The 23,410-nt window shown below is 33.2% G+C and overlaps 3 protein-coding genes across 3 annotated transcripts in view; 2 read left to right on the plus strand and 1 right to left on the minus strand.

The window, feature by feature from the left end:
* Positions 1-778: 778 nt before the first annotated feature.
* Positions 779-2,450, minus strand: LOC135832740 (transmembrane protein 14C). Its single transcript, XM_065346187.1, has 3 exons — positions 2,262-2,450; positions 1,602-1,791; positions 779-1,480 (listed from the first exon to the last, which is right to left on the minus strand). Exons 1-3 carry the CDS (start codon positions 2,344-2,346, stop codon positions 1,411-1,413), a joined length of 345 nt encoding a protein of 114 aa, XP_065202259.1. The 5' UTR covers positions 2,347-2,450; the 3' UTR covers positions 779-1,410.
* Positions 2,451-3,772: 1,322 nt separating this feature from the next.
* On the plus strand, positions 3,773-5,730 carry LOC135842569 (atrial natriuretic peptide-converting enzyme-like). Its single transcript, XM_065360093.1, has 6 exons — positions 3,773-4,025; positions 4,364-4,436; positions 4,593-4,685; positions 4,937-5,063; positions 5,160-5,358; positions 5,442-5,730. Exons 1-6 carry the CDS (start codon positions 3,951-3,953, stop codon positions 5,568-5,570), a joined length of 696 nt encoding a protein of 231 aa, XP_065216165.1. The 5' UTR covers positions 3,773-3,950; the 3' UTR covers positions 5,571-5,730.
* Positions 5,731-8,710: 2,980 nt separating this feature from the next.
* The window catches only part of Duox (dual oxidase), a 79,655-nt gene continuing 64,955 nt past the window's right edge, over positions 8,711-23,410 (plus strand). The window contains exon 1 of the mRNA XM_065346201.1: positions 8,711-8,959. Coding sequence (XP_065202273.1) covers positions 8,866-8,959 — 94 coding nt within the window. The 5' untranslated portion in view covers positions 8,711-8,865. The remainder of the gene's footprint in view (positions 8,960-23,410) is intronic.

Consider the following 23,410-nt stretch of genomic DNA (forward strand, 5'->3'; position numbering starts at 1 on the left):
TTTGAGGTGAGTATCTTACGTAGTTGTAGATAGAATAAGGTTATAGCATGTAAGGTGAATGGACTATCTATGATATCAAACGGACTTTTGTCACTCACTTTTTGGGGCATGCTAATTCTTGGAAATACAGAGGGAGTTCATAATTTTTTGTACCCCCACCCCATTTCAAACATCCAAAAAAATTCATTTTCGCCTTAATTTTTTCGAAAATTATTTTTTTGTTCCAAAACTGCCAAATAAAAGTTATCTGGGTTTTTCAAACTTATTGCATTTTATGAAATTCTGATTTTTTCAATTGTTTTGTTTTATTTTTTTTTATTTTTTCAACTTTTTATTTATGTATTCAGGTATTTTTTTTTTCATTTTTTTATATTTTTTGTATTTTTTTTTTTTTTTTGTCAAATATGTGTTCCAAGTTAACAAGAGTCAATTTTCGAAGAAATTGTCAAAAAGTTTCAATTTCTAGGGGAAAATTTTTTTTAAAAAGAGTATCAAAAAGTGTTAATTTTTGGCAAAGTGGCCAAAAAGTGTCCATTTTTGTAAAAATCGTCAAAATTCTCAGAAAGTAATCTTTTAACAAAATAGTCACATGGTCAAAATTTTCAAAACTTTTCGCTTTTTTAAAAATGACAAGAATTTCTGCTTTTTAGCAACATTTCCAAGTTTTGGAGAATTTTCCAAAACGTCTCAAATTTTTCGAAAGAATTGTACCATTTTGTAGCAAAATTCTACCAGTTTTCTTAATGTGTAAATTAACGTTGATAATAATAAACTAAAATTAATTTGTATAAAATGTATTTTTTTTACCATTGTAGGTACAATGTGATTTTTATATTAAATACAAAGATAATCTACGGTTGGTAAAAAATGTATAGAAATGGGTAAAACTGTAATAACAAAAATACCTGAGTTGGGTTTGTATAAATTTAAGAATTTATTTTCTATAAAATGCTTCCGAGTTCATGAGAAATAAGTGTTCAGTCTTCGAGGTGATGTAAAAGAATTAGAAAATGTAAATTAGAATTATTATGTACAATTTAAAGTATTGTAAATTTACCCATCTCGTTAGATCGTGCTATTATTATATCCTAGTTAGATATGGAAAAATTATACGAAATAAACATTTCAGATAACTCGTCGAAAATAAACCGAAGTAATCTCTGCATTACAACGTACAGTATGTACCTACTAAGAAATAAAATTTTACTACCTGATTATTATAAAAAATTAAAATAATGATAAAAACTACACTTAGAAAACAAAGTGATGCTACTCCCAACTTTTTGGTTTGTGATAGAAAAATCCATCGTATAAAATAGCAGTTTAAAATTCCAGCGACACTTTATAAAATTAAGAAACGAAAAGTATTTTCAGAACCTGTTACACAAAAGACCAAAGAAAAAATTCTTATTAATTATGTTTCTGATTCTCAACCAAATCCGAAATTCCTCGGTATGATAATTTGATTACCATAGCTAAGCTGAAAGAGAAAGAAACAAAATCACGCATTACAATATGCTTTGAAGAACTAGTTACGAGGAAATTGAAATTAAAATTAAAATTACTAATGCAAATAGATAATCAATTATTCATTTATTAACCTTAAAAGTGCGATTAATCCAGCGGGCATGAATTTTGATGAATTGTAATACCTCACACCCATTATACCTCCTAAAACCAAACTGGTACCCAAAGATAAGTAAATATCGTGAGGATTTTGAGTTACTCTGTATGCTCCGTAACCTAATATCGATCCAAAAACCAGTCCAGCTCCTAAACTGGGAATACTACCTGAAAGTTGAAACACATTAGTAGATTAAAATATGCTTGTAAATATCATTTTTACGAATGCTAATAAGTAGATTTATAAAGTTCATACAAGCTTGTAGCCATGTAACTTGAAATATTTTGAAAATTTTTAGAAAAAATGAAGTACTTCGAGATCAGTTTTTTTTTCAGTTTCAGTTTTCCATCACTATAGTGAGAGGTTCGTAATGCTGTCGATGACGTTCAGATCAGTACGTAGTATTCTGATTTATTTGGAACGGACACGCCAGTCCCGGTGTTTCTTTACCAGAGAATTCGAACAGTAGACAAATTTAGCTTTAAAACATTGTAACCCAAGATGGACGAATTGTAGGTATCGATGACCGCTGCGAATGCTTTCCTTTTGTTCATCGTAAGGCCATGAGAACTTTGTACGATGGCGTTAAGATCAAGATTGAATGTTATTCATTAAAAAAGTAATGATGGACACGTACCAGCTTTGACATACCCGACAATACCTCCGGCTGCTACGGCTACGGCATAGGCAAAGCCGAAATAATCAACATCCGCTAGTCCCATTTTGCAAAATCAAAAGCGAAACTTTGGTTAAAAAGTGCAAAAGTTCATAGTATTTTTTTACGTTTTCACTTCGGTTTTTCTTGATAACTGATAATGTTATCGTGTTTCGTGTTGGTGTGTTTGTTCTTTCGCAATCGTCTAGTCGCAGTAATCATTATGATATCGTCGTTTTGTCGCATTGACGTACTCGCCTCTTTTTTTTTTGAAGAAAAATAAAAATTAAAATATACTGCTACAAAAAAAATAATTTGCGAATAATTATAATAAAATTTATATTTAAAAATTAATTGAGTGAAATAATGTAGAAATTCTTAAGAAATTTTGAAAAATGACTAATGAGACAATCCAAAAAATAAACTGTGAAGTGTGAAGTGAGAAATGAGAATATCTTATTATTGAAATTGAAAATCAACTCAACTACCCACAAAGTCACAAAATCACAAATTGAATTATTGATTTACCATTATTTATTTTATTTAGGCTACGGAAACGGGAAATTTAATAAAAATAATTAGAATGAGAAAATAGAAAATGAAAAATTTTTATTTCATCATCATCTTAATAATAAATGATTTTCATTAAATTTTAATTTAAGCAGTTCAAAACACAAAACTCTAATTTGAATTTTGATGCTTGATTTTTTCACGAAAAGGATTACTTTTGTCACCGTTGTCACTAGTCAGTTGTTAAATTGTAACTAGCGTATCTCTTGACTTTTGACTTTATTTTTGGATCATTATGGGTATGGCCAATTTCAAAAATTCATAAAAAAAACCGAAAACTTGTGAAATTTTAGATTTTTTGAAATTTTTCATAATGACGTAAAAATTGGCTCCATTGCGTTCCAAAATATTTCTCCAGTTTCAGGAAAAATATTTCGATGTTTTCGCATAATCAATGTAAAACATTGGAGAAGTTGGAAACCCCCCCCCCTCCGGCTTTCCAAATGCGCAATCGATGCATAAAAGAAAAGCTCAAAACGATTTACGAAAAGTGCAAATACTAGTTAACAGCCATTTCAGGTAGGAATAGCGTTTGTCAAAAAATTAACTGACTACCTATATCTACGTTTCAGCATGAAATTCGAGCTATTAAGCCCATTAAATAGGTTGTGAAAAACAATAATCATTAATTCTGATATGCACCAAAACACTTCATATTTGATTTTTCGTAATAATATTAATTATCATCCGCTACCGGGAAATCGTTTATCAGTAGAAAAATTCGGAAATTATCATAAAAAGTGGCAAAAATCGCTATAATCCCTTGATAAAACCGTCTGTTATCAGCATCAAGTGATTCACGATTTCCTGTGCACGTGTGCTTGGAAAAACAGCGTCGTAAAGTACACCCATATTTATATGCACGTGATTTGCAATTTGCGTTGACAGATTAAACCCAAATAGATGTCTCATCTTTCCTATGGTTTTGATTTGATTACGACTCTGTACCTAACTATAATCATTTATTTATGCACTTATATTATGTACACGCGAGTCCGTATAGATTTGTGCACTACAGAATTAGATACCTACGAACTTTCTGTTTGGATTCCAATAAAAAATAATATTTGATTTCCATTGGTATACCTACCAGCAATAAAAATGTTTAAAGTGAAGTATTGTTGTACTTGGTGTTCGTTGAGAAAGGGTACGGCGATTTTCGTGGTTGTACTATCAGTAAGTTTATTTGCCTAAATATTTTTTTTTTTTTTGAGAGGCACCGCAATACTCCAAAATGCGGTCAATACAACGTTGCCAATGAAACACAAAATCAATTGTCAAATAAGTGTTTTAGTGATAGGTAAATTCGCCGGAATTAGGTATACTTATGGAAAATAAATTTGTATAAGGTTTTTATCCTCCCAGAAAACTCTGAAAAATGGACCGAGACCGTTTTGGAAAATCGTGCCTGATATTTTACAAATATGATCAAGCGCGGGTTTCATTTTTTTATATTTTAATCATTTTGATCGTAACTTTTGTAGTATGTATTACAGAATAATTTTTCATTTAAGGTCTTTTGCATGCAATTTTGTCAAGTTATGACGACGGCAGATGAAGGATCTTTGGTCATGTTTGTGGAGACACGTAAGTATATCTACCTACATTACATAAATATACGCAGGTATAGAAGATTATAGGACTTACTATCAGCTTTAAGCAAAGTAAAAAACTGGGAATTAAAAAAAGAATAGATTTTACTGCACTATTCCGCTGTTTAAGCATTTTGTATTTTTGTTCCAGGGTTTACATGCGAAAATGGTGCGTCCATTCGCGGACGTCATGTATGTGATAGAATAGGAGACTGTCCTAATGACGAAGATGAACTAGGTTGCGGTGAGAAACTACAACAATTACCTACCTATCTACTTATAAGTATCTAATAGGTATTATTTATCCATCATCTTTTTTCTAACCCACGTGCTTTTTATATTTACCTCCTGCAGTATTTGCTCATTGCTGAACTCGTAGATAGTTCATTTTTATACTTGTACGTACCTATACCTACCCATTTGATTTTTTTTTTTTTTTTTTTTGAGTAAAGTACAGCAGATGTAACACATTTGATTACGATTTCAATTATTCAGATCGACCTTGTGGATCTAATGAATTCCAATGCAACGGTCATGAAACTAAAGCATGTATTCCCATAAGTTTCCGTTGCGATGGAAAAATCGACTGTTACGATAAAACGGATGAAGCTGATTGTACATAGTAAGCATTTAATACCTATATTCACTGCCTGATATTCTACAGAATTATTCATAAATAAGTATACCTAAGTGCAATTTTCGTTTCAAATCTGATAAGCTGGCAAATTGATTATGAGCGGTCTGAGCCTGTGTCTATTATGATTGTGTTAGAAGACGAGACTTTTAATATCACTTGTTCCGTTTATGGTGAACCTATCCCGGAGATAACGTGGTATCGGGATGACAAACCTGTTCCTAGTAAATGTACATCGACCAGGATCAAAAGGAATGGAGTATTGAGTTGTCCGAATAGCGAAGTATGTAAACTAAATATGACTTTTAGAATTTTTCACGGTGTAAGTTTCTTTCAATCTAATTTACATTTATGCACTCACGTCAGCTGGCAGATGAAGGTTTATACACTTGTAAAGGTATAAACCGAAAAAAATTCACTGTGTATGCCCGCGTTTCAAGTCCAGGAACCAGGGTTAAGGTGGAATCATTACCAATGGCAAAACATAACATATAGGTGCCACCCAGATGTTGAAAAATTATGGCTACTGCCACCCAGTGACAATTTTTTATTTTATGCTCTGAATTATACACCCTTTAACGCCATCTATCGATACCTATATAGATAGTCCTAAGTACATGTCAAAGAAAATTAAATAAATATATCGCATTATTTATTTGCTCGTTTTAATTTAATTTATTTCGAATAAAAAATGATAATTCGTTTAAACTCTACAATACTGAACTCACTTAAGTACAGTATATTTCAATTTCTTAATTTTCGATTATTTTTAAGCCTCATTTGTTAATTTTAAAGATTTTCTGATGAGTTCCCAAGCTATGTATACTTACTTTTTTTATGTTAATGAAATGTAAATATGTACTTATCTAGACAATTTTTGTTTATTGTACCTATAGATACACGTGATTAACATTGATATAATCTTATTGTAGCAATAATTTTCTGAAATTTATTAATTTTTTTCAAAATGTGACTTTTTTATCAATTATTTTTATACTTATGTAGGTCAGCTGATTTTGAATCTAAGGGAATTTATTGTATCATGTTACACAACTTCGATTTATATGCCATTTAATTTTTTTTTTACGATTTTCGGATTAATTTTGCCATCAAACAACGGTATTTTTCTTCTGTTCTTTTCAAAAAGTATGCTTCATCAAATAGAATCTCGACAAGTCCTTCGGTAATTCATCGACCATGTCATTATACAGTCACCATAACACCTACGCTTTACCTATACTCGTGTACGCACTGAAAAACAATCAGAAATCGATCTAAAAAAAAGAAGAATCGATCATTCGATCTACCTATTAGACGTTAGATTATAAGTACATTAATTCGTTAAAAATAAGCATTCGTTGACGTTATTGCCGGTACACAAATTATATCCGAATACCGAAGAAAATCGCGTTTCAACGGATAATTTAAAGAAACTAAAATCTTGGCCAAGGACTACCCACTTTTGACTCTTTTGTTGTTAAAAAGTACCTACCTATGTAAGTATCTTAACTTAGTACTGAATTTACTCGGCCTTGTTTTACTTTTTTTTCTTCTTCTTCGATGTCATATTTTTCGGATTAACAAAAGCGTCTATATTTTTTAACAAAAAGAAAACTGTCTAAAAACAAACAGGTAGGTAGGGGTGAAATGGACTAAAATGAACTAACGTGACTAGAACTGTAGTAGGAGTGGGGGAGGGACATACGCCATGTTTATAGTCATTATTCTTTTTCATCTCCCCCCCCCCTTCATTCAAACCAAAAAAGTGTGCTTTACGTGCAAAAAATTACTATTCTTCACTATATTGACCAGAAGTTTTGCACTCTATGAGGTGTGCAGAGGGACTGGGGACCAATCCATGGATTTTTTTCAAATTTTTTCCACTGGTTTCTACCCACAAATCTCGAAAGAAAATTTCAAACTGCAATTGCACCAAAATGAAAAGTCGCACAGGCTAAATTTTTTCGCCAGAATATCGACCACTACCTATACTATTTTTGGCTTTTTTTTCCAAATTTTCTAGAGTGGTAGGTTAGGGTCAAAATTTAAAAAAAAATTGAGTGTTTTTTCCTTCGTTTTTGAGCTCATAAAATATAGGAAATATCTAATGGCTGATTTCAGACTTTTTTGTTAGTTCTGCGGTCTTCACCCCCTCCCCTTCAATTTTTTTAGTTTTTTGAAATTGACAATGCGAAATATTTGAGAAGAAAATATTTTCAAAACACAAATTTGCGTACTCAAAAATAGGTAAACAATTCGTGTATTTTTTAACAGCTCGGTAGAACCCAAAAAGTGGCCTTGAATTTTGATGGCAATACCCTAGATCGATGCAAAATCCTGAATACTGTCTTTTGGAACTGTCTCACTCTTTCAAGAAGAGATCATACGCGAAAAAACGACGATTTTTTCGAAAATGCTCCCTCCTTTGATGACTCAGTGATAAATATCTCCCTTCTAATGGGCACTTTCGAAGCTTGAACTTTTTTCATATCTACTACTTTTAACTCAGAATAAAAGTCTCCACTGAATTTGATCGAGATCCGTCGACTTATTTTTCTCAAGATCTGGTTTAAAGTGCATTTAGTAGGGTAGGGTGCATCTCAAATACAAAAAAAGTCGCCGGATTTTGACCAATTACAGCAGAACCCTTCATTTTGAGTTGAAAGTTACCCAACAAAAATTTTTAGCTCCAGAGGTGCTTCTAAACGGGAGATTTGAACCCTCAAAGAGAAATCATTTTCCAAAAAAATCGTAGTTTTTTCGCTCCTTTCGCTACACAGCCTGTTTTGGAAAAAATGGTCCGGTTTAAATTATATAGTACCTACTTACTTGAGATTTTGCATCTCTTTTTGGGTTCTACTAAAGGGTTGAAATTTTGTAAATCGTTCATTTTTGAATAAATTCGTGCTTTGAAAATTTTTTCTTCCCAAATTTTTGCATTCACTATACCAAAATTTTGGATTTCAGTGTCAGCCCTGAAATTTACAAACCTCTAATTTTTGGATAAATTCGTGTTTTGAAAATTTTTTCTTGATATGAATATTTCGTATTAATTACCTATGCCAAAATACATATTAAAAAAATCATTAATGAAACTGCAGATGAAACATTTTGGGATGCAGTGGTGCCAATTTTTTCTTCGTTTTCGCCAATTTCAATAATTGAAAAAAATAGCCATCGTATTTTAATTTCGTTTATTCGTAATAGTACATACTTAGGTATAATGTTCTTCACCGTTGAAGAGAAAATTAATACAGAAATGTAGGGGAAGGGGAGAGGGGATGGTCATTTTTTTGGATTTTTCACCCCAACTAACCACTTCAAAATTACCCAAGTCCACAAACAAATTGAAAAACAAATGCAAATCTTCCCATAAAATATTGCATCCATAAATTCCATATTATAAGCATTCTCATCGCTCGTATTTTGGATTAACGATGACGTATAAATGCGATCAAGGGCTCTAAATAAACGAGAAGAGTAAAAAAAAAAAGAACACTCCAACTCGACGTTTAAAATATGTACCTCAACGACTAAAATAAAATTTTTGCACACTTGGAAAAACTTTCACTAGTCAGCGAATAGTTTCTCGTGTTGGCCGATAGAGTGCCACTTTCTCTTTCCAGATGTGCCGTTACGCCGCCGAAGTTCTTCCAAGTTTGAGCCAGTTATCTCGCGTCTAGAACCGATTCAAACGTGTTCAACTCCTTCGTTCATATTCGGTTTACGTCCGATGGATCGATTTCGATTGTTAAGTGATTCGGTTACATCGATTTGATTAAATTTAGCTATGATAGTGCAAAATGTCCGGTTCAGTTTACGTGCTCGATCATTCATCTATATTGGAATTTTACTTTTGTTACTTATCGCATCGTACTCGACAGGTAAACAAATCAATTTTTTATTATAATTTTCGAAATTTTTGACAGTAAAAATACTTAGATAATGATAAAAAACTCTCTCGGGGTAATGGAATTCAATGATTATTGGAAATCAGTTGTGTTATACCTGTTTCAAAATCTCTCTCTCTCTTAAGAAATAGGTATAGGTATATCTCAAACGTGTATTAATTCCATACTCGCGTTAACCGTGACCTTTTGGTGTTTTGAGTCGATGAAGATTTGACCTTTTTTTTTCACTATTATTATCAGAAATATGTGTGTAAAATATAAAACGTGACGAGTGTTTTTAAACTTATGGATCATTGCTCGTGTAGATCTATTTTTTTAATGTACTGTACGAATGGTAGAGTAAATGGAAATTCATTGCTTGCAAAATTAACGACCGAATGTTTATGGAATTAGTGATTGCGATTCGTGTAAGTATTGTAAGTACATTTGGAAAAAATTCTACAAAAATCGTATTTCTTTGTAATTGAGTCATTAATTTGTGATCAGTTGCGAAGATGATGCAAATTTGTTTTGTAAAAATCAGCCATCAACGATCGTTAAAAAGTCGATTCGCGTGTTTGTATTATTGATCCATCATCAGCGTGACAATTGTCACGTTGGGTTTGATGAATGGTTGTTTTCTAATTAACTAGGTTACCAGTAACTGGTGTTTTATCTTTTTCCCTAAGAACTCTTTATGTTCAATCGTTCGACGAGCTTTCAAAAATGTGTTTATTTTTGATCTTCCGCAGGTATAGTGTTCCAAGTTCAATATAAATTAAATATAACTGTACTTGATTAAACTAAGTAGGTACTCACCTACACAAATATTAAAGAGCAACTCTCGAAATTGAAAAAATGAAAAAAAATGAGAATAATCAAAATTAGGGAAAATGTTTCCAAAATACCTCATTTCCATATTAGAATTGTTCTACATGATCCCCTTTTCAAGAAAAAACCATTGTTGGACCCCTCAAATGATGTTGGCTCTCTTGTATGGAGCTCTCCAAATTTGGAAAAATTAAAACGAGATAAAAATAGATGTTTTTAGAAATTTTGTGAAAATTTTTCAATAGGCTGAATCTTTCTAAATAAGGACATTTTCAAGATGAACCTTCCCCTGGTCTCCTAAACGATGTGGGTTCCCTTATGTAAAGTCTCTCGAAGTCGAAAAAATCAACAACAAAAATTAAAAATTGATATCTTGTAGGCACAATTTTTTTGAAAATGTTTCATTTCTAGGCAGAGTAATTTCAAATAACCACATTTTAAAGAAAACCCCTCCCTTGCTCCTCTAAATTGTGTTGATGTCCTTATATGAAGCCCCCAAAGTTGAAAAACATAGAAAAAGAAAAAAAATTAATATCTGTAGGTAGGCAAATTCAATGTTGGAAACATACATATAATAGCCTCCAAAGTTGAAAATTTCTCAAATTCTTTTGAATGATCTCTGTTTGCAAGAAAAAACCTCATTACTTGTTTGATGTTTTATCATTTTGAATTTTAACCCTTGTGTGCCCCCTCCCCCACCGAAAAGTGTACTTTGATAACTTTTTTGCGAATACTCGCATGCGACCCATCAAAATACACTAAAATTATCAATTGTAGGTACATATTTCTTTTTTAATTCTTACTTTAACGTGAAACCATCGCTGTTCTTGTAAAAAAAATGACAACAAATGTATTCTATGTAATTGCACGTCATGTTTAAACACAGAATCCATGAGCGATGATTACACAGACAGTGATTTCGACTAACAAGGGAACCTCTTGAGATGTCACTCTCCGATTTCAACGGGACCGCGATTTTTGGGAAGAGCATAGTGTAAAACCCCCAAAACCAAATTTTCAGCTGCGCAAGTTCATTTTTCGATTTTTGGCGAATTTTTTAAAATTCAAAATTGACTGTTTTTGGCGATTTATGCTTTTTTTTAAAAAAAGTACGTACTTGATCAATAAAAATGGTCCAAATAAGTCCCAAAAGTAGTATTAATTACCGAAATCCAAATTTCACCATTTCCAGCCATTCTGGAGCCTCCAGCGCGATTTTTCAATTTCTCCAGAATTTTGAATTTGCTCCAGAAGGCGTGAACATGAAGTTGGACAGCTAAAAATCGAGTTGTATATTACACTCGACCTGTTCAACGAGTTTATCCACATTTGAGCTGATTTTGAGTGACACTTCAAAAGTGGCTTTTTGACCAGATTTTTTCAAAGTTGAAAAATCCAAAAAATCAAAAGATTCCCGTTTATGTGGAAATTTTTGAAATTCACGCGAATCGCTGTATTTTGTCCGTAACTAACCCCCCAAATCAAAATTTCACAATTTCCAGCCATTCTGGAGCCTCCAGCGCGATTTTTCAATTTCTCCAGAATTTTGAATTTGCTCCAGAAGGCGTGAATATGCAGTTGGGCAGCCAAAATCGAGTTGTGTATTAAACTCAATCTGTTTAACGAGTTTATCTACATTCGAGCCAATTTTGGGAGTGACACCCCAAGAGTGGTAATCGAAAAATGAACTTGGGCAGCTGAAAATTTGGTTTTGGGGGTTTTACACTATGCTCTTTCCGAAAATCGCGGTCCCGTTCAAATCGGAGTGTGGCACCTCAAGAGGTTCCCTTGTAAATTTTAGTTTCTAGATAGTAATAATATTTGGTTACTGTGCAATAATTAGTAAGAATAAGTATTCGGTTGCACAATTTTCATTTTTATTTTGTCATAAACTTTTAAAATATTATTTATCATCTTAAAAACAACATTGGATGAGGAGAGGGGCATAAAAAAGTAGAAATTAAAAATTAATGACATATTCGGATTCTATGCGAAATTTTAGTGCATTTTAATGGGTCACACGTGAGTATTCACAAAAAATTTGTCAAAGAGCACTGTAGGGTGGGCAAGGGCACACAATGGTTAAAATTCAAAACTGATGTTATATTCGGATTCTACGCAAAATTTTAGTGTATTTTGATGAGTCGCATGCGAGTATTCGCAAAAAAGCTGTCAAAGTACACTTTTCGGTGGGGAGGGGGCACACAAGGGTTAAAATTCAAAATTAGTGGTATATTCAGATTTTATGCAAAATTTTGATGCATTTTGATAGGTTGCATGGGATTATTCATAAAAAAAATTGTCGAACTACAATTTAGGGCGGGGGAGAGAGGCACAGAAGGGTTGAAATTAAAAATTAATGGTATAATCGTATTCTACGCGAAATTTTAATACATTTTGATAGGTCGCACGAGTACTTCGGGAGAAAAAATGTCAAACTAAATTTTGGGGTGGGGGTAACCTCTCAACCACTTCTCTGCGCCATTACTCGTCATTGTGCAGGTATTTTTCAGCCATTTTTTTCAGTTCGGTTGGAAATAATCTTTTCGAACCAGTTTCACAAAAATTTTTTGGTAGCCGCGCATACTTATGACTACAGAACGATTTAACCATCAAAAATGCATAAAAATGCATAAAAACTGCATTTAAAGTGCCATAAAATCCGTTTGTGCTAATTTCCAGCAGAACAAAACACATATTTGGTATCTGGCGGTGACACCCTTCACGACTACGTTTCATTTTTTTGGTAGCGCCCACGTTCATAAATACACCCCTTTGAGGCTCCAGCCCCCTATTGTGCAATTTTGAAATATTGAAATCATGTGTTTTGGGTTTTCGCGGGTCCCTTCTACATTTTGCCGGATAATTTTTTTAGTAAGCAAAAAATTTCAGTAAAATCGATTTCTAACGTACTTTTTGCTCCGTGGATTGTAGACTATTATGACAATTGGCTGAGACGAAACTGAAGAGGGGTCAAATTTTTGAAAAAGTCGTCAAATTTTGATAATGCTGACAAATGTTGACAAACTCGTCAAAAAAAAACTATTTACACTTGATAAACATTGCTATTATTTGACTTTTTTAGAACTTGAATTACACATTTTCAGATTTTGCCTTCGCTTCGCTCGGGCTAAATATGTAGGTAGGTATTTATAATTTTCAAAAATGCCAAATATGGAGAAATTGACCCAATAACCAACTTTAAAATCAAACTTCCTGAAAATCTATTATTCACACTCAAAAAACTTTTAAATTAAAAAATAAACTCCTCACTTGAAAAATAAACGTTTTTTTACTTCTCAAAACTCAAATTTTCGAAAGCTTTTGCCCTCAATTTGTTCGAGCTGAGTTTGCTTTTCTTTTTCAAAGTTGGAATTTCTGAAAAGCTCTCATTCAAATTCTAAAATTTTGATACGAAAAGAACCGAACTCCTCATATACAAAAATTACTATTTTTTATGATAAGTATTTCATTTCAAACTCACTATTGTTCTCACCAAATGGGTATTTTACTGTGTTTTCATGAGCTGTATCTTATAATCTGTTGTTTTTTTTCTTTCTGTTGTTTTAATTTTTTTTGTTTTTTTTTCTTTTTTGTGGTTTTCTGTTTTTTCCCTTTTTTCCCCTCATTTCAAACATATCTCACAAAAGAGTATTTCTGAACACTTTGTATAATTTAATTACCTATCTGTATTTTCAATTCACTTTTTTCCCCCTCCAGTAGTACTATGTTAATTTGTTAAAATTAATATCTAGTTTATTGACATTGTAAATACAGCTAAAGCTGCCTACTGCCTGCAATAAATGATTTGATTTGATTTGAAAGCTCTTTCACCTATCAAAATACGAATTTTCGAAAGCTTTTGCCCTCATTTCGTTCGCGGGCCGGTTTCTAAGATTTTTAATCCAAAGAAGTCGAACTCCTCACATGAAGAAAATTAGGTATGCTCTGTCACCTATAAAAATACGAATTTTCGAAAGCTCTTGCTCTTTGTTCGCTGTTTGCTTTTTTTTAAACATTAGAATTTCTAAAAAAATCATCATTCAAATTCTAAAATTTTGAAACCAAAAAAATCAAACTCTGCACATAAAAAACATTGTGTTTTCCCCTATCAAAATACCAATTTTTGAAAGCTCAATTCCATGTTTGAGGCTTCTGAAAATTGAACAAGGAAAATAAGTCGTGATAGCTATAAGAAGACCTAGGTACCTGCCTATGATGTCAACTGGCAGAATTGTTTCCTCAACTTTCGTTTTATTCGGCAAAATTGGTAGGTATTTATTTCTCATAACAGTCTGCAAATCCCCCCCCTCCTCCTCCTCCTCCTCAAACAAAAACTTCAGTTTCGTTCCTGTTTTATGTATTATGATCAGATCTGATCTTGATCGGGATATTTCCTGAATTTAATTTTTTAACCAGATTTAGGTAATCGAATTAGATCTGTTCAGATTTAATCAGACCTGATCAGAATTCAGAACCCGTCATTTTTCCCTGAGCGATTGATTTACTCGTAAATAATGGTGAGTTGTTGAGTTGAAATGCTTCATTTTCACGACAAATATATGAGTAAGGAAAAAAGACAATACCTACCTATTAGTGAAATGAAATAGGTACCTAATCAGATTGGAAATTTCATGTTTGTTACCTACTCGATTTCACACAGTAGGTAGGGGTAATGACCCTATTCTTTTTTACCACCTTAGGAATATTTTTTGAAAAACTTTTGATCTAATGAAGCAAGAGAACACCTAAAAAGCTTGTTGAAATCAGCGTACACTTCTTAACAAGATTCGGTATTTGCAATTGATTAGGTTGGCCGAAAAAATTATTAATTACAAGAAAATGAGTTCGATATTATTTTTACTCCTCCTCATCTAATTTTCAACCCCCCGCCCTTTTTTGCTGTGCTATCATTAATCATTAAAATTGTAAAAACATAATTCGAAGATTTCTCAAAAATTATTAATTAATCACGCCAAAAAATGCCTCTGAGTTAGTATTGGTGTGTTCATTGCTTGAAAACGATAGAAAAATCAAATTGAGAATTTACATATAAAGATCACCTATATAATCGAATTTTCGTCGAAGAAATTTAGTAGACGTATAGAAAACGAGTTACTTTTACTTCCATAAAAAAATCTATGTTTGAGGAGGGGGGAGTATCAAACATTTATTCAATGTTTTTGGACGATTGTTTACATTGATGTATGTACATAATTATATATCAACTGTTGCTAGTGTTTTTTGGACGCTATATTATTCGCAAAAGTTCAAGGCCATACATATATTGAAATACCCACTTTTCAAAAAATCCAAAATTAAATAAAATTGATATCATACCTTTAAACAGTCGTCAGCGGGAGGGATGGTAAAAAAATGGAAAACTGGGCTAGAATAGTTCCTTATTTTTTCTACCCCTCTTGAAATTTCTACCAAACAGTTTTGATGAAAAATGCTCGTAATTAGCTCATCTTGTAGACCAGAGTGTGCAGTATTCCACGATGTAATCACGAACATTCATTTTGATGGAAATTAGTGCGTCCAATTCTTGAAATTAAAATGCACTTTTTGAAAATTATTTCAAAAAAATCACCAAAAATTCCTAAGCTTACCTATTAGATTTCATAAAGTCTTCTGAACCATGAGCATTGAACATTGAACATTGAATGGAGAATGAAGCTTCTCATGAGGCATTATTCGTGTTCTAAAAGATGCATAAAAAATGTGAGTACATGGTTTTCAAATTGATTTATGACTTTGGTGGTTTATTTTTCACAAAATCGGGAGGGGGTAAAAAATATGGGCCGTTATAGAAACTTATCCTGTTATTATCTTAAAGCTTGAAGATTGACGATCAAGAAACAGTTTTAATTCTTTCGAAGGTGCATAGAATTCCAAAGGAATCCCTCCAAACGACCACCGTATAACTTATAATACCACATGAGTTTACAAGAATGTGTATTCGTTCAATCTTCGTATTTTATGCATGTTTCGACCCCCACACACATAACCACTTTTGGGTGTAGGTAATCTCATCTGCATTGTTTCGTTTATATATTACCCATACCTATATCTAGGTACTTGATGGTCGGTCGTCGTCGTCATCGTCTCATACACAGACTTACGAGTAGACTATACCTTAGTATCATTTATATTAGTACACTCGGACATGAATATAATTTCATTTGGCAAATACTCGTTGTTCTGCCTCGAACCGAATACACGCGAGTAACATTGTCGACAACTGAATGGAAACCAGTTTAAAGTAATGTAATATTACATCTACAGCACCCACATCCTATACGCCGTGATGCCGTAATTAAAAGGTGTGCGCAAAAAACGGTACATATTGCGGAGGATACTCTCTCGTTATGCAAAATATATTCTATGATGATGGTACTTCTTGTAGACCTGCGTCCGTCCCATCCATCTGATTGTCAGTGCGAATATTCGAGACGAAAAGCTACCTACCGTTTTATTATGCGATTTTGCGGTTTGCCTGACTGTAGCCATATTTTTTTTGACCGATGAAACATTGAAATGTTTTGTGGTCATTCACCGAATTATCCCTTGCAAATCCGTTTCAAAGAGGAATTGAAATTTAGAAAATCGTAAAAAAGAAATAGAAAACCGGTACCTATTAATCTCCGGTCGATGTACTAATCAATAGATCGATACAAGTCGTAGGTAACCTATCTATAAGACAATCTTCTATGTAGGTACTTCACTTCTTCATCAACTAAACTTGACTCGTATTCGTATATGCAGACTACTCTCGAGAGACGGAAACAATACTAATTAATGTTAGCAGCCGCATCTCACACAAAGACTCTCGTCTCCGGTACGCGTTTCCATAAACAATGGGAAAAAGTTGCGAACCTTATAGCTTATAGCTTACACAGTGAATACAGTAATTAAATAATTTCGAAACTATTTGGCAACGTTGCTGCCTATAGGTATGAAAAGTGACCCGGATAAAATGTAAAATATTAAGACTACGTACTCTACACATCATTGTGGGGGGGGGTCTGAATTTTACCCAAAATTGACCGTTTCGGCACTTGAGATGGAAATTAGCGGTGAGAGGGGGTAGGTGGGGAGGGCATCGTAACGTAAAGTGAGTTCCATGGACGAGTATGTTGGATTTTTTCAAATTTTTGCTCATCATTCAAATGTTTTAGAGCAGAAAATGTGTCTGTATAAATGTGAAAAACTGGTTCAATATGAGCACAAATTCAATGCTTAAAAAAATTTAAAAAACAGGTTGAACAAATCTTGAAAAAATAAAAAACCAAAAAATCCAAAAAAGTTTACAATTAAAGGAAATTGTGAGAGAAAAAAATTTAAAAATTGAGCTAAACAAAAATGTTAAGAAAATGAAAAATGATTTTTAAACGTAAGAAACATAAAAAAACTAAAAAATGAAGCAAAATTGAGAAATAAAAAAAATAAATGAAAAAAATGTATAAAATGAAATAAAAATTTAAAATAAGGGAAGTTTCAAAGTTGAAAAAATTGTAAAAGGTTGAAAGATTTTAGAAATTGAAGTAATTTTGATGTTTTCCTGAAATTCCTATCCGATAAGTAAATTTAAGTATGTATTAAAAAATTGAGAAATATTTTTCTGGCACGTATAGATATGTATTTGGAAATGTACATACACTCGAAAAATTCTAAAAACGAAGGAATAGGTATGCAGTAAAATAATTTGAAAAAATTCGAATACCTAGGTATAGGTTAATGTATTTTGTATACTATAGAATACTTTGTAACGTTTAAAAAAAAGTAGCCTTATTTCTAGGGATATCGAATAAAATCTTCCTCTATCCTTGACCTGATCATACACAGTACGCGATTCACACAAATCGCGATCTCATTGTACAGCCTATGAACGTCTACAAAAATTACAAAATCGCCTAAAATTGCGAAAATCTGCACCTTTAATACGCATATTTTTTATTTCTCCTTCATCGCATAACAGCAGTATAAGTTGGTAAGTTCCGGTTTATAACACCTCTGCGTTTTATCACATACCCTCTACCTCTCCCTCAACTCTCGATACACCTGTTGATTGGTACATAATATTCGGCCACTTATGGCAGACGACACTGAGAACTTATGTAACGGTGCAAGGTCAATATCGCGCGTACCTATGACTATGGGATTCATCATTTAGGTATCCCTTTAAAGAATTGAAGAAAGGTCATAAATTGGGTTTGTTTTATGTTTATTGGTAAATCTAATCTGCTGCATACGAGTAAACCGGATATAACCAATCGTACACATAAATAGTATAGCCAATAACTATACGACTACGTACACCTTGCTATAAACTTTTAACATATTATACCTAATAGCTACTGCAACGATTGTCATTCGATAAATCACCGCACAGTTTAATACCCGTAAGGAAAACTGTTTGATGTTTGTTGTTAAGGTGTTTCTTTATGGTATTATTGATGCATGAATCAGTTCGAATATAAGTATGTACCTAGCTACCTACCTGTATCGAGTGTTTACAAATTTTCACCTACACGAGTCAGGAGTCTCGCAAAACAAACTTACCTACCTTATACTACTGGTGAGCATTAAGTAGTAACCACGTGTAAATGTGCGAATAATACAAGTAACTATAGGTACGTTAGATGTAGATGTAGACCTATTAGTATTTATAAGACGAGATCGTCTTTTTTTATAGTCTAGTATTTCTCACCGAGAGCTTTCTACCGTGAAAAACTGTCTGCTAAAGGATAGATAAATCTTGCATAATTGTGTCTAGAATACCAGCATGTGTAAGAAAATGGAATTCAGAGCCAAGTATTATAGCTTCTTCATCTTCCTGTTTATTTTCGAAAGTTGATTAAAGGTGGTTTATAATTTCATACTTACTCATACGTACGTACATCTCAAAAAAGGGTGGTAGAAATTGAACCTCCTCCCCTTCATCCTCCTCTCTGCAGAGGCATCATAATCATAACATAGGTAACCGGTCATGTTTATAATGACTTAATATTTGTTTTCAATTTTGGTCCTTAAAAAGTCTTTTTTCAAATCCTTACTTTCATGGTTTCCCTGGGGGAAAAAATAGGTACTTAGGGGTAACGGCCCTATATTTTTACCCCCCTAAGAACATATCTTGAAATTTCTTTTGACCTAATGAAGCTAGAGAAAAACTGAAAAGTGCATTGAAATCCGCAAACATTCGTTGACAAGATTTAGTGTTTGCCAAAAGTTTATTTTCATTAGGTTCGCCAAAAAAAATATTTTTTGCAAAAAAACGAGTTCGCAATTTTTTTTACCCCCGTTCGCTATTTCGTTTACCCCCATTCGCTATTTTTTTTACCCCCCAATTTTTTCTGTGTTTTCAGTGTTAACAACACTGATTCAACGTTTCGTAACAAATTATTAATTAATCATGCCAAAAAGTGCCCTTTCCGTTATCATTAGTGTATTCATTGCTTGAAAACATGATTGAGAATAAAATTGAGAATTTGTAAAGATTATTTGTGCAAATTTTCAACAAAAAAATTTAATACACGTATTCTTGGACTCTAAAATTCCTGGACCACCAGATGAACACATTGTTTTTCACAAGAAACTACTTTTTGGGAATTTTTTGCGGATATACTTAGGTGGTGAAAAATTACTGTGAAAGTTCCTGCTCCAATTTTCTGTTTTCATGTTAATGCTATATACTCAAGGTCTTCAATTTGATACCCATTTTTGTTTTGTTTGCTTTCATAGAAAACCTACATTAGAGGGGCATCATTCATTTATTCATTTTATTTGGTTGATTGTTTACATTGATGTAATCAACTGTAGCAAGTGTTTTTTGGACAATATTATTTACAAAAGTTCAGAGCAGTACATTCAAATACTTCCCTAAAAATGAATAAGATTTATATCACGCCTTTAAACGGTCGCCAACGAGCAAAAATTCTGAAAACTGAGGGGGGTAAAAAAATTAGAGAACAAAAATTTAATATGGATTTTCTATTTTTTTACCCGGTAAAAAAAATAGAAAACAGGGCTCAAATCGTTCCCTATTCTTTTACCCCCTCTAAAAAATTTTAGAAAACAAATTTGATGAAAAATAACTAGCTCATCTAATAGACCAGAGTGTGTAGAATTCAACGATGTACTCGCGAACTCATTTTGGTGAAAATTAGCTCGTCCAATCCTTAAAATCAAAACACACTTTCTTAAAATTTTGTTAAGAAAATCGACCAAAACTCACATCACATTTTTCAAAGTCTCCTGAACCATGAACATTGAATGGAAAATTCAGCTTTTCAAGGGCACTGTGTTCCAAAAGACGCACAAAACATGTTAATATGGTTTTCGAATCAATTCGTGACTTTGGTGGCTTATTTTTCAAAAAGTTCTTGGGAGGTAAAAAAAACTAGAGAGGGTAAAAAAAACTGGGCCGTTACCCCTATGCCTGTAATTAAAAAACACTCCCCCCCCCATGAAAAATTTAAAAAAAAATCAATTTATCAAAATTCATTGATTTCTACATTAAAATTTTTCTAAATAGGTAATCTCCTTTTCTAGAAAAAAAAAACTTTCCTCTGTGCCCGCACTACAATTGTCGACATTGACATTTGCATCGACCATGTTTTTTTTCAATATAATGTTAGAAAACTGATCAATTAGTTATTTAGTAGGAATTTTCTGTCTGTAAATAAGCCAGGTTAGTAAACATTTTTGAAATTTTCTCATTATTTCTGATACCTTGACATGCAATGTCGACATGTTGATGTAAAATTTGATGCTTGAAATTTACATTCACACCTATGTCTACCAATTTTTCAGAATTATAGCGTTTAAAATTTCAGTGAACATTTTAAAATATCATCTTGTTTGAAGAGAAGAACAATTTGGATGCCAAGGGAGAAGTTCTTATATGTTGGTTTATCCTAGTAGTGGATTTTTGTGATGATGCAGAAAATTCTGTAGTAACCCCGGCTCACTATTCCTTCAATTTTACGCTTTATAGTAGCCACTTCCCCCACATTGTGTGGTTGGGTCAGCAGCATCTCTCTACCTCCAAAGTAGTGGATGAACCCTTGCTATCCCAGTAGACATTCTGAGGTCTTGGCTGACACAGTGTGTGAGAGTGATGTCTTAGTCTTAGTTGACTTCCTCCAGTGTGAGTAGGCTGTTGGACTCAACCGCTGTTAAAGCCATATTTCCGAAGCTTCCTCTCCTCATTACTTCTGTAGCAGAGGAGATGAGCATGGTCAATGTCAATATTGTGTTTGCTTACCTGCCTATTTTATAAATGTAACACATTTATAACCTTTACAAAATGTATATGAGAGGCATTTTGCGATATGGGTCCTTGTGGTGATTCGATGTTTTTTTTTTATTGGCAATTTCGATTTACTTTTTCATGAGAAATCGAATGGTGCAATCAGATTTCGCCTATCTCATCAATTTCTCCTTTTAAAAATTATTTTAACATGAATACTCAAAAACTCACATTTTTGGGAAATCAAAAACAAAGTTTTTATTTATTTTTGATTCGTCGTCATCGTGGTTCCTTGTCCTTTACAGGGCATTGGAAATTGCATTGATGTGGTACCCTCACAGGGTGAGGCGAATTCCTATTGCCACTGTGATTATTCTCGGGAATTGACGTTGTTTTGAGCTTTCATGTAGTAGTTTCCCATTGCTTTCTACACTATCTACAAGGTAGCTCATACATCACTAGCTGGGTTTTTACAACCCTGAGTTCTGTAATCACCGCTACCTATAGTTGCTCAACCAGTTACAGCTTTTTGATACCGGCAACAGATTGCGTGCATTTCTGTTGCCTCTGCTGTTCTGGTACTCGGAGCTTAACGTGTAATGATGTTAAATGCACTACAATGTATACATTACATGTTAACGCCTGTGTCTCTAGCGGGATTTGAACGCAAGACCTCTTGTTCAGAAAGCCGTGGCTCAGCCCACTACGCCACCAAGCGTATTTTTGATAGTGGTGGGATATTATCGATATTTATTGATATAGGTATATCGATATTTGCCGCCGTCGATATACATCGATATTTTAAATCCGATAATCGATTATCGGAAAATTTTTAAAAATTATGCAAAAATCCTGTAAATAAATTGTGCGAGGTGTTTTTTTGCTCTTTTTGAGCATTTTCAGACTCTTTTAGTGTAAAATAGTGATTATCACAGCTATTAATGGTAGCCGTGGGCCATATCTGTAGAATGATGAAATGTTGACATTACATCATCAATGTCATCATTATTTTAAAAAGCGCCAAATAGGTAGCTAGATACTGAAAAAGCAAAAAGTAAGGAATAGAAACAGCTTAGAGATGACTCAGTTTCTCTTTTCATCAAAAAATCAGCTGTTTTATGGTCTTTTTATGAACGTCAAAAACATCCAATATATATCGATATTATCGATATGAAACCTCCGATATTTTGACGATATCGATATCCTGAAATATCGATAATATCCCATCACTAATTTTTGAATACCTAGGAAAAAAAAATTTCGATGGAAAAATTATTTTATTGTTGTTAGGTACTTATGTAAAATTTCATGGCGAGTCCAAATTTCTCAGTATTTTTTTGCTGGGTAGTCTGTAATGTTGTGTAAATTTGGCGGTTCACCACAAGGTCCCTTTTCTAAATCACGGATATCAGGTGATGATGAACGAATTTTGTCAAAATTTCCCATCCAACCTATGCACAAGACAACACTGCACCCAAAAATTGAAAAAAAAATTGAAAAAATGGAAGCGATTCGATGTTTTCTCTCTCCTGAAAAAATCAAAATATCACCACAAGGGGGACCTTATCGCAAAACCCCTCTAATATATACAAATGTCAATTTTACAGGTTTCAGGGAGGGGGCTTCCTGGCACAGTTTATTTGTACTTACATGGTTGGAGAAATTTTTCTCATGAAACCCGACAACTGTAGAGGGTCATAAATTTTTTCACAAGTAGGAAGGTATAAACAGGCTTGTCAGACCAGACTGAAAAACTGGGCTGATGACACTGACAGCAACCAGAGAACCAGACCCAAAAATGTCATAAAGACCGAGAGGACAGGACTGCGACCAGACCTGACTCCTCTAAAACAAATTTACATCAATATTAACCAAATGGGTGACCCTCTTCAGAAAAAACACCAGGAACAGACCTAGACCAAAGACCCTTCTAACAAATCAGACCAATGACCGTGGTTTGGACTCCAGTTACTGTTACGTCGAGTTTTTCAAATTTTTAATGCCAATTTAGATGGCTATTTTGATAAAATTTCCATTATGATTCAATTTCTTTTGAAGTTTTACTATTCTACGAGTAAAATCCCATTTCTCAACTCATCTAATGTGTTAGAAATTTTTTTCTTTCTGAAAAATGAAGACAGTTTTTTGGACCTGGGCTGGCCCATGACCAGGATAAAATTACCAGTCAGGACCGGACCAGATCGACCTACAAAGACAAAAAAAAATTGAACAAAATGACCGGACCAGACTGCTTGAAAGCTCCAAACAAATATGTACCTACCTTGATTTTGGAGCAACCGCAAAACCTGAGCTGCCCTACAAGCCTGGGTATAAATGAGAGATCTAGAAAATTTTGTCAG

The sequence above is a fragment of the Planococcus citri genome, chromosome 1, assembly GCF_950023065.1.
Source record: "Planococcus citri chromosome 1, ihPlaCitr1.1, whole genome shotgun sequence".
Lineage (NCBI taxonomy): Eukaryota > Metazoa > Arthropoda > Insecta > Hemiptera > Pseudococcidae > Planococcus > Planococcus citri.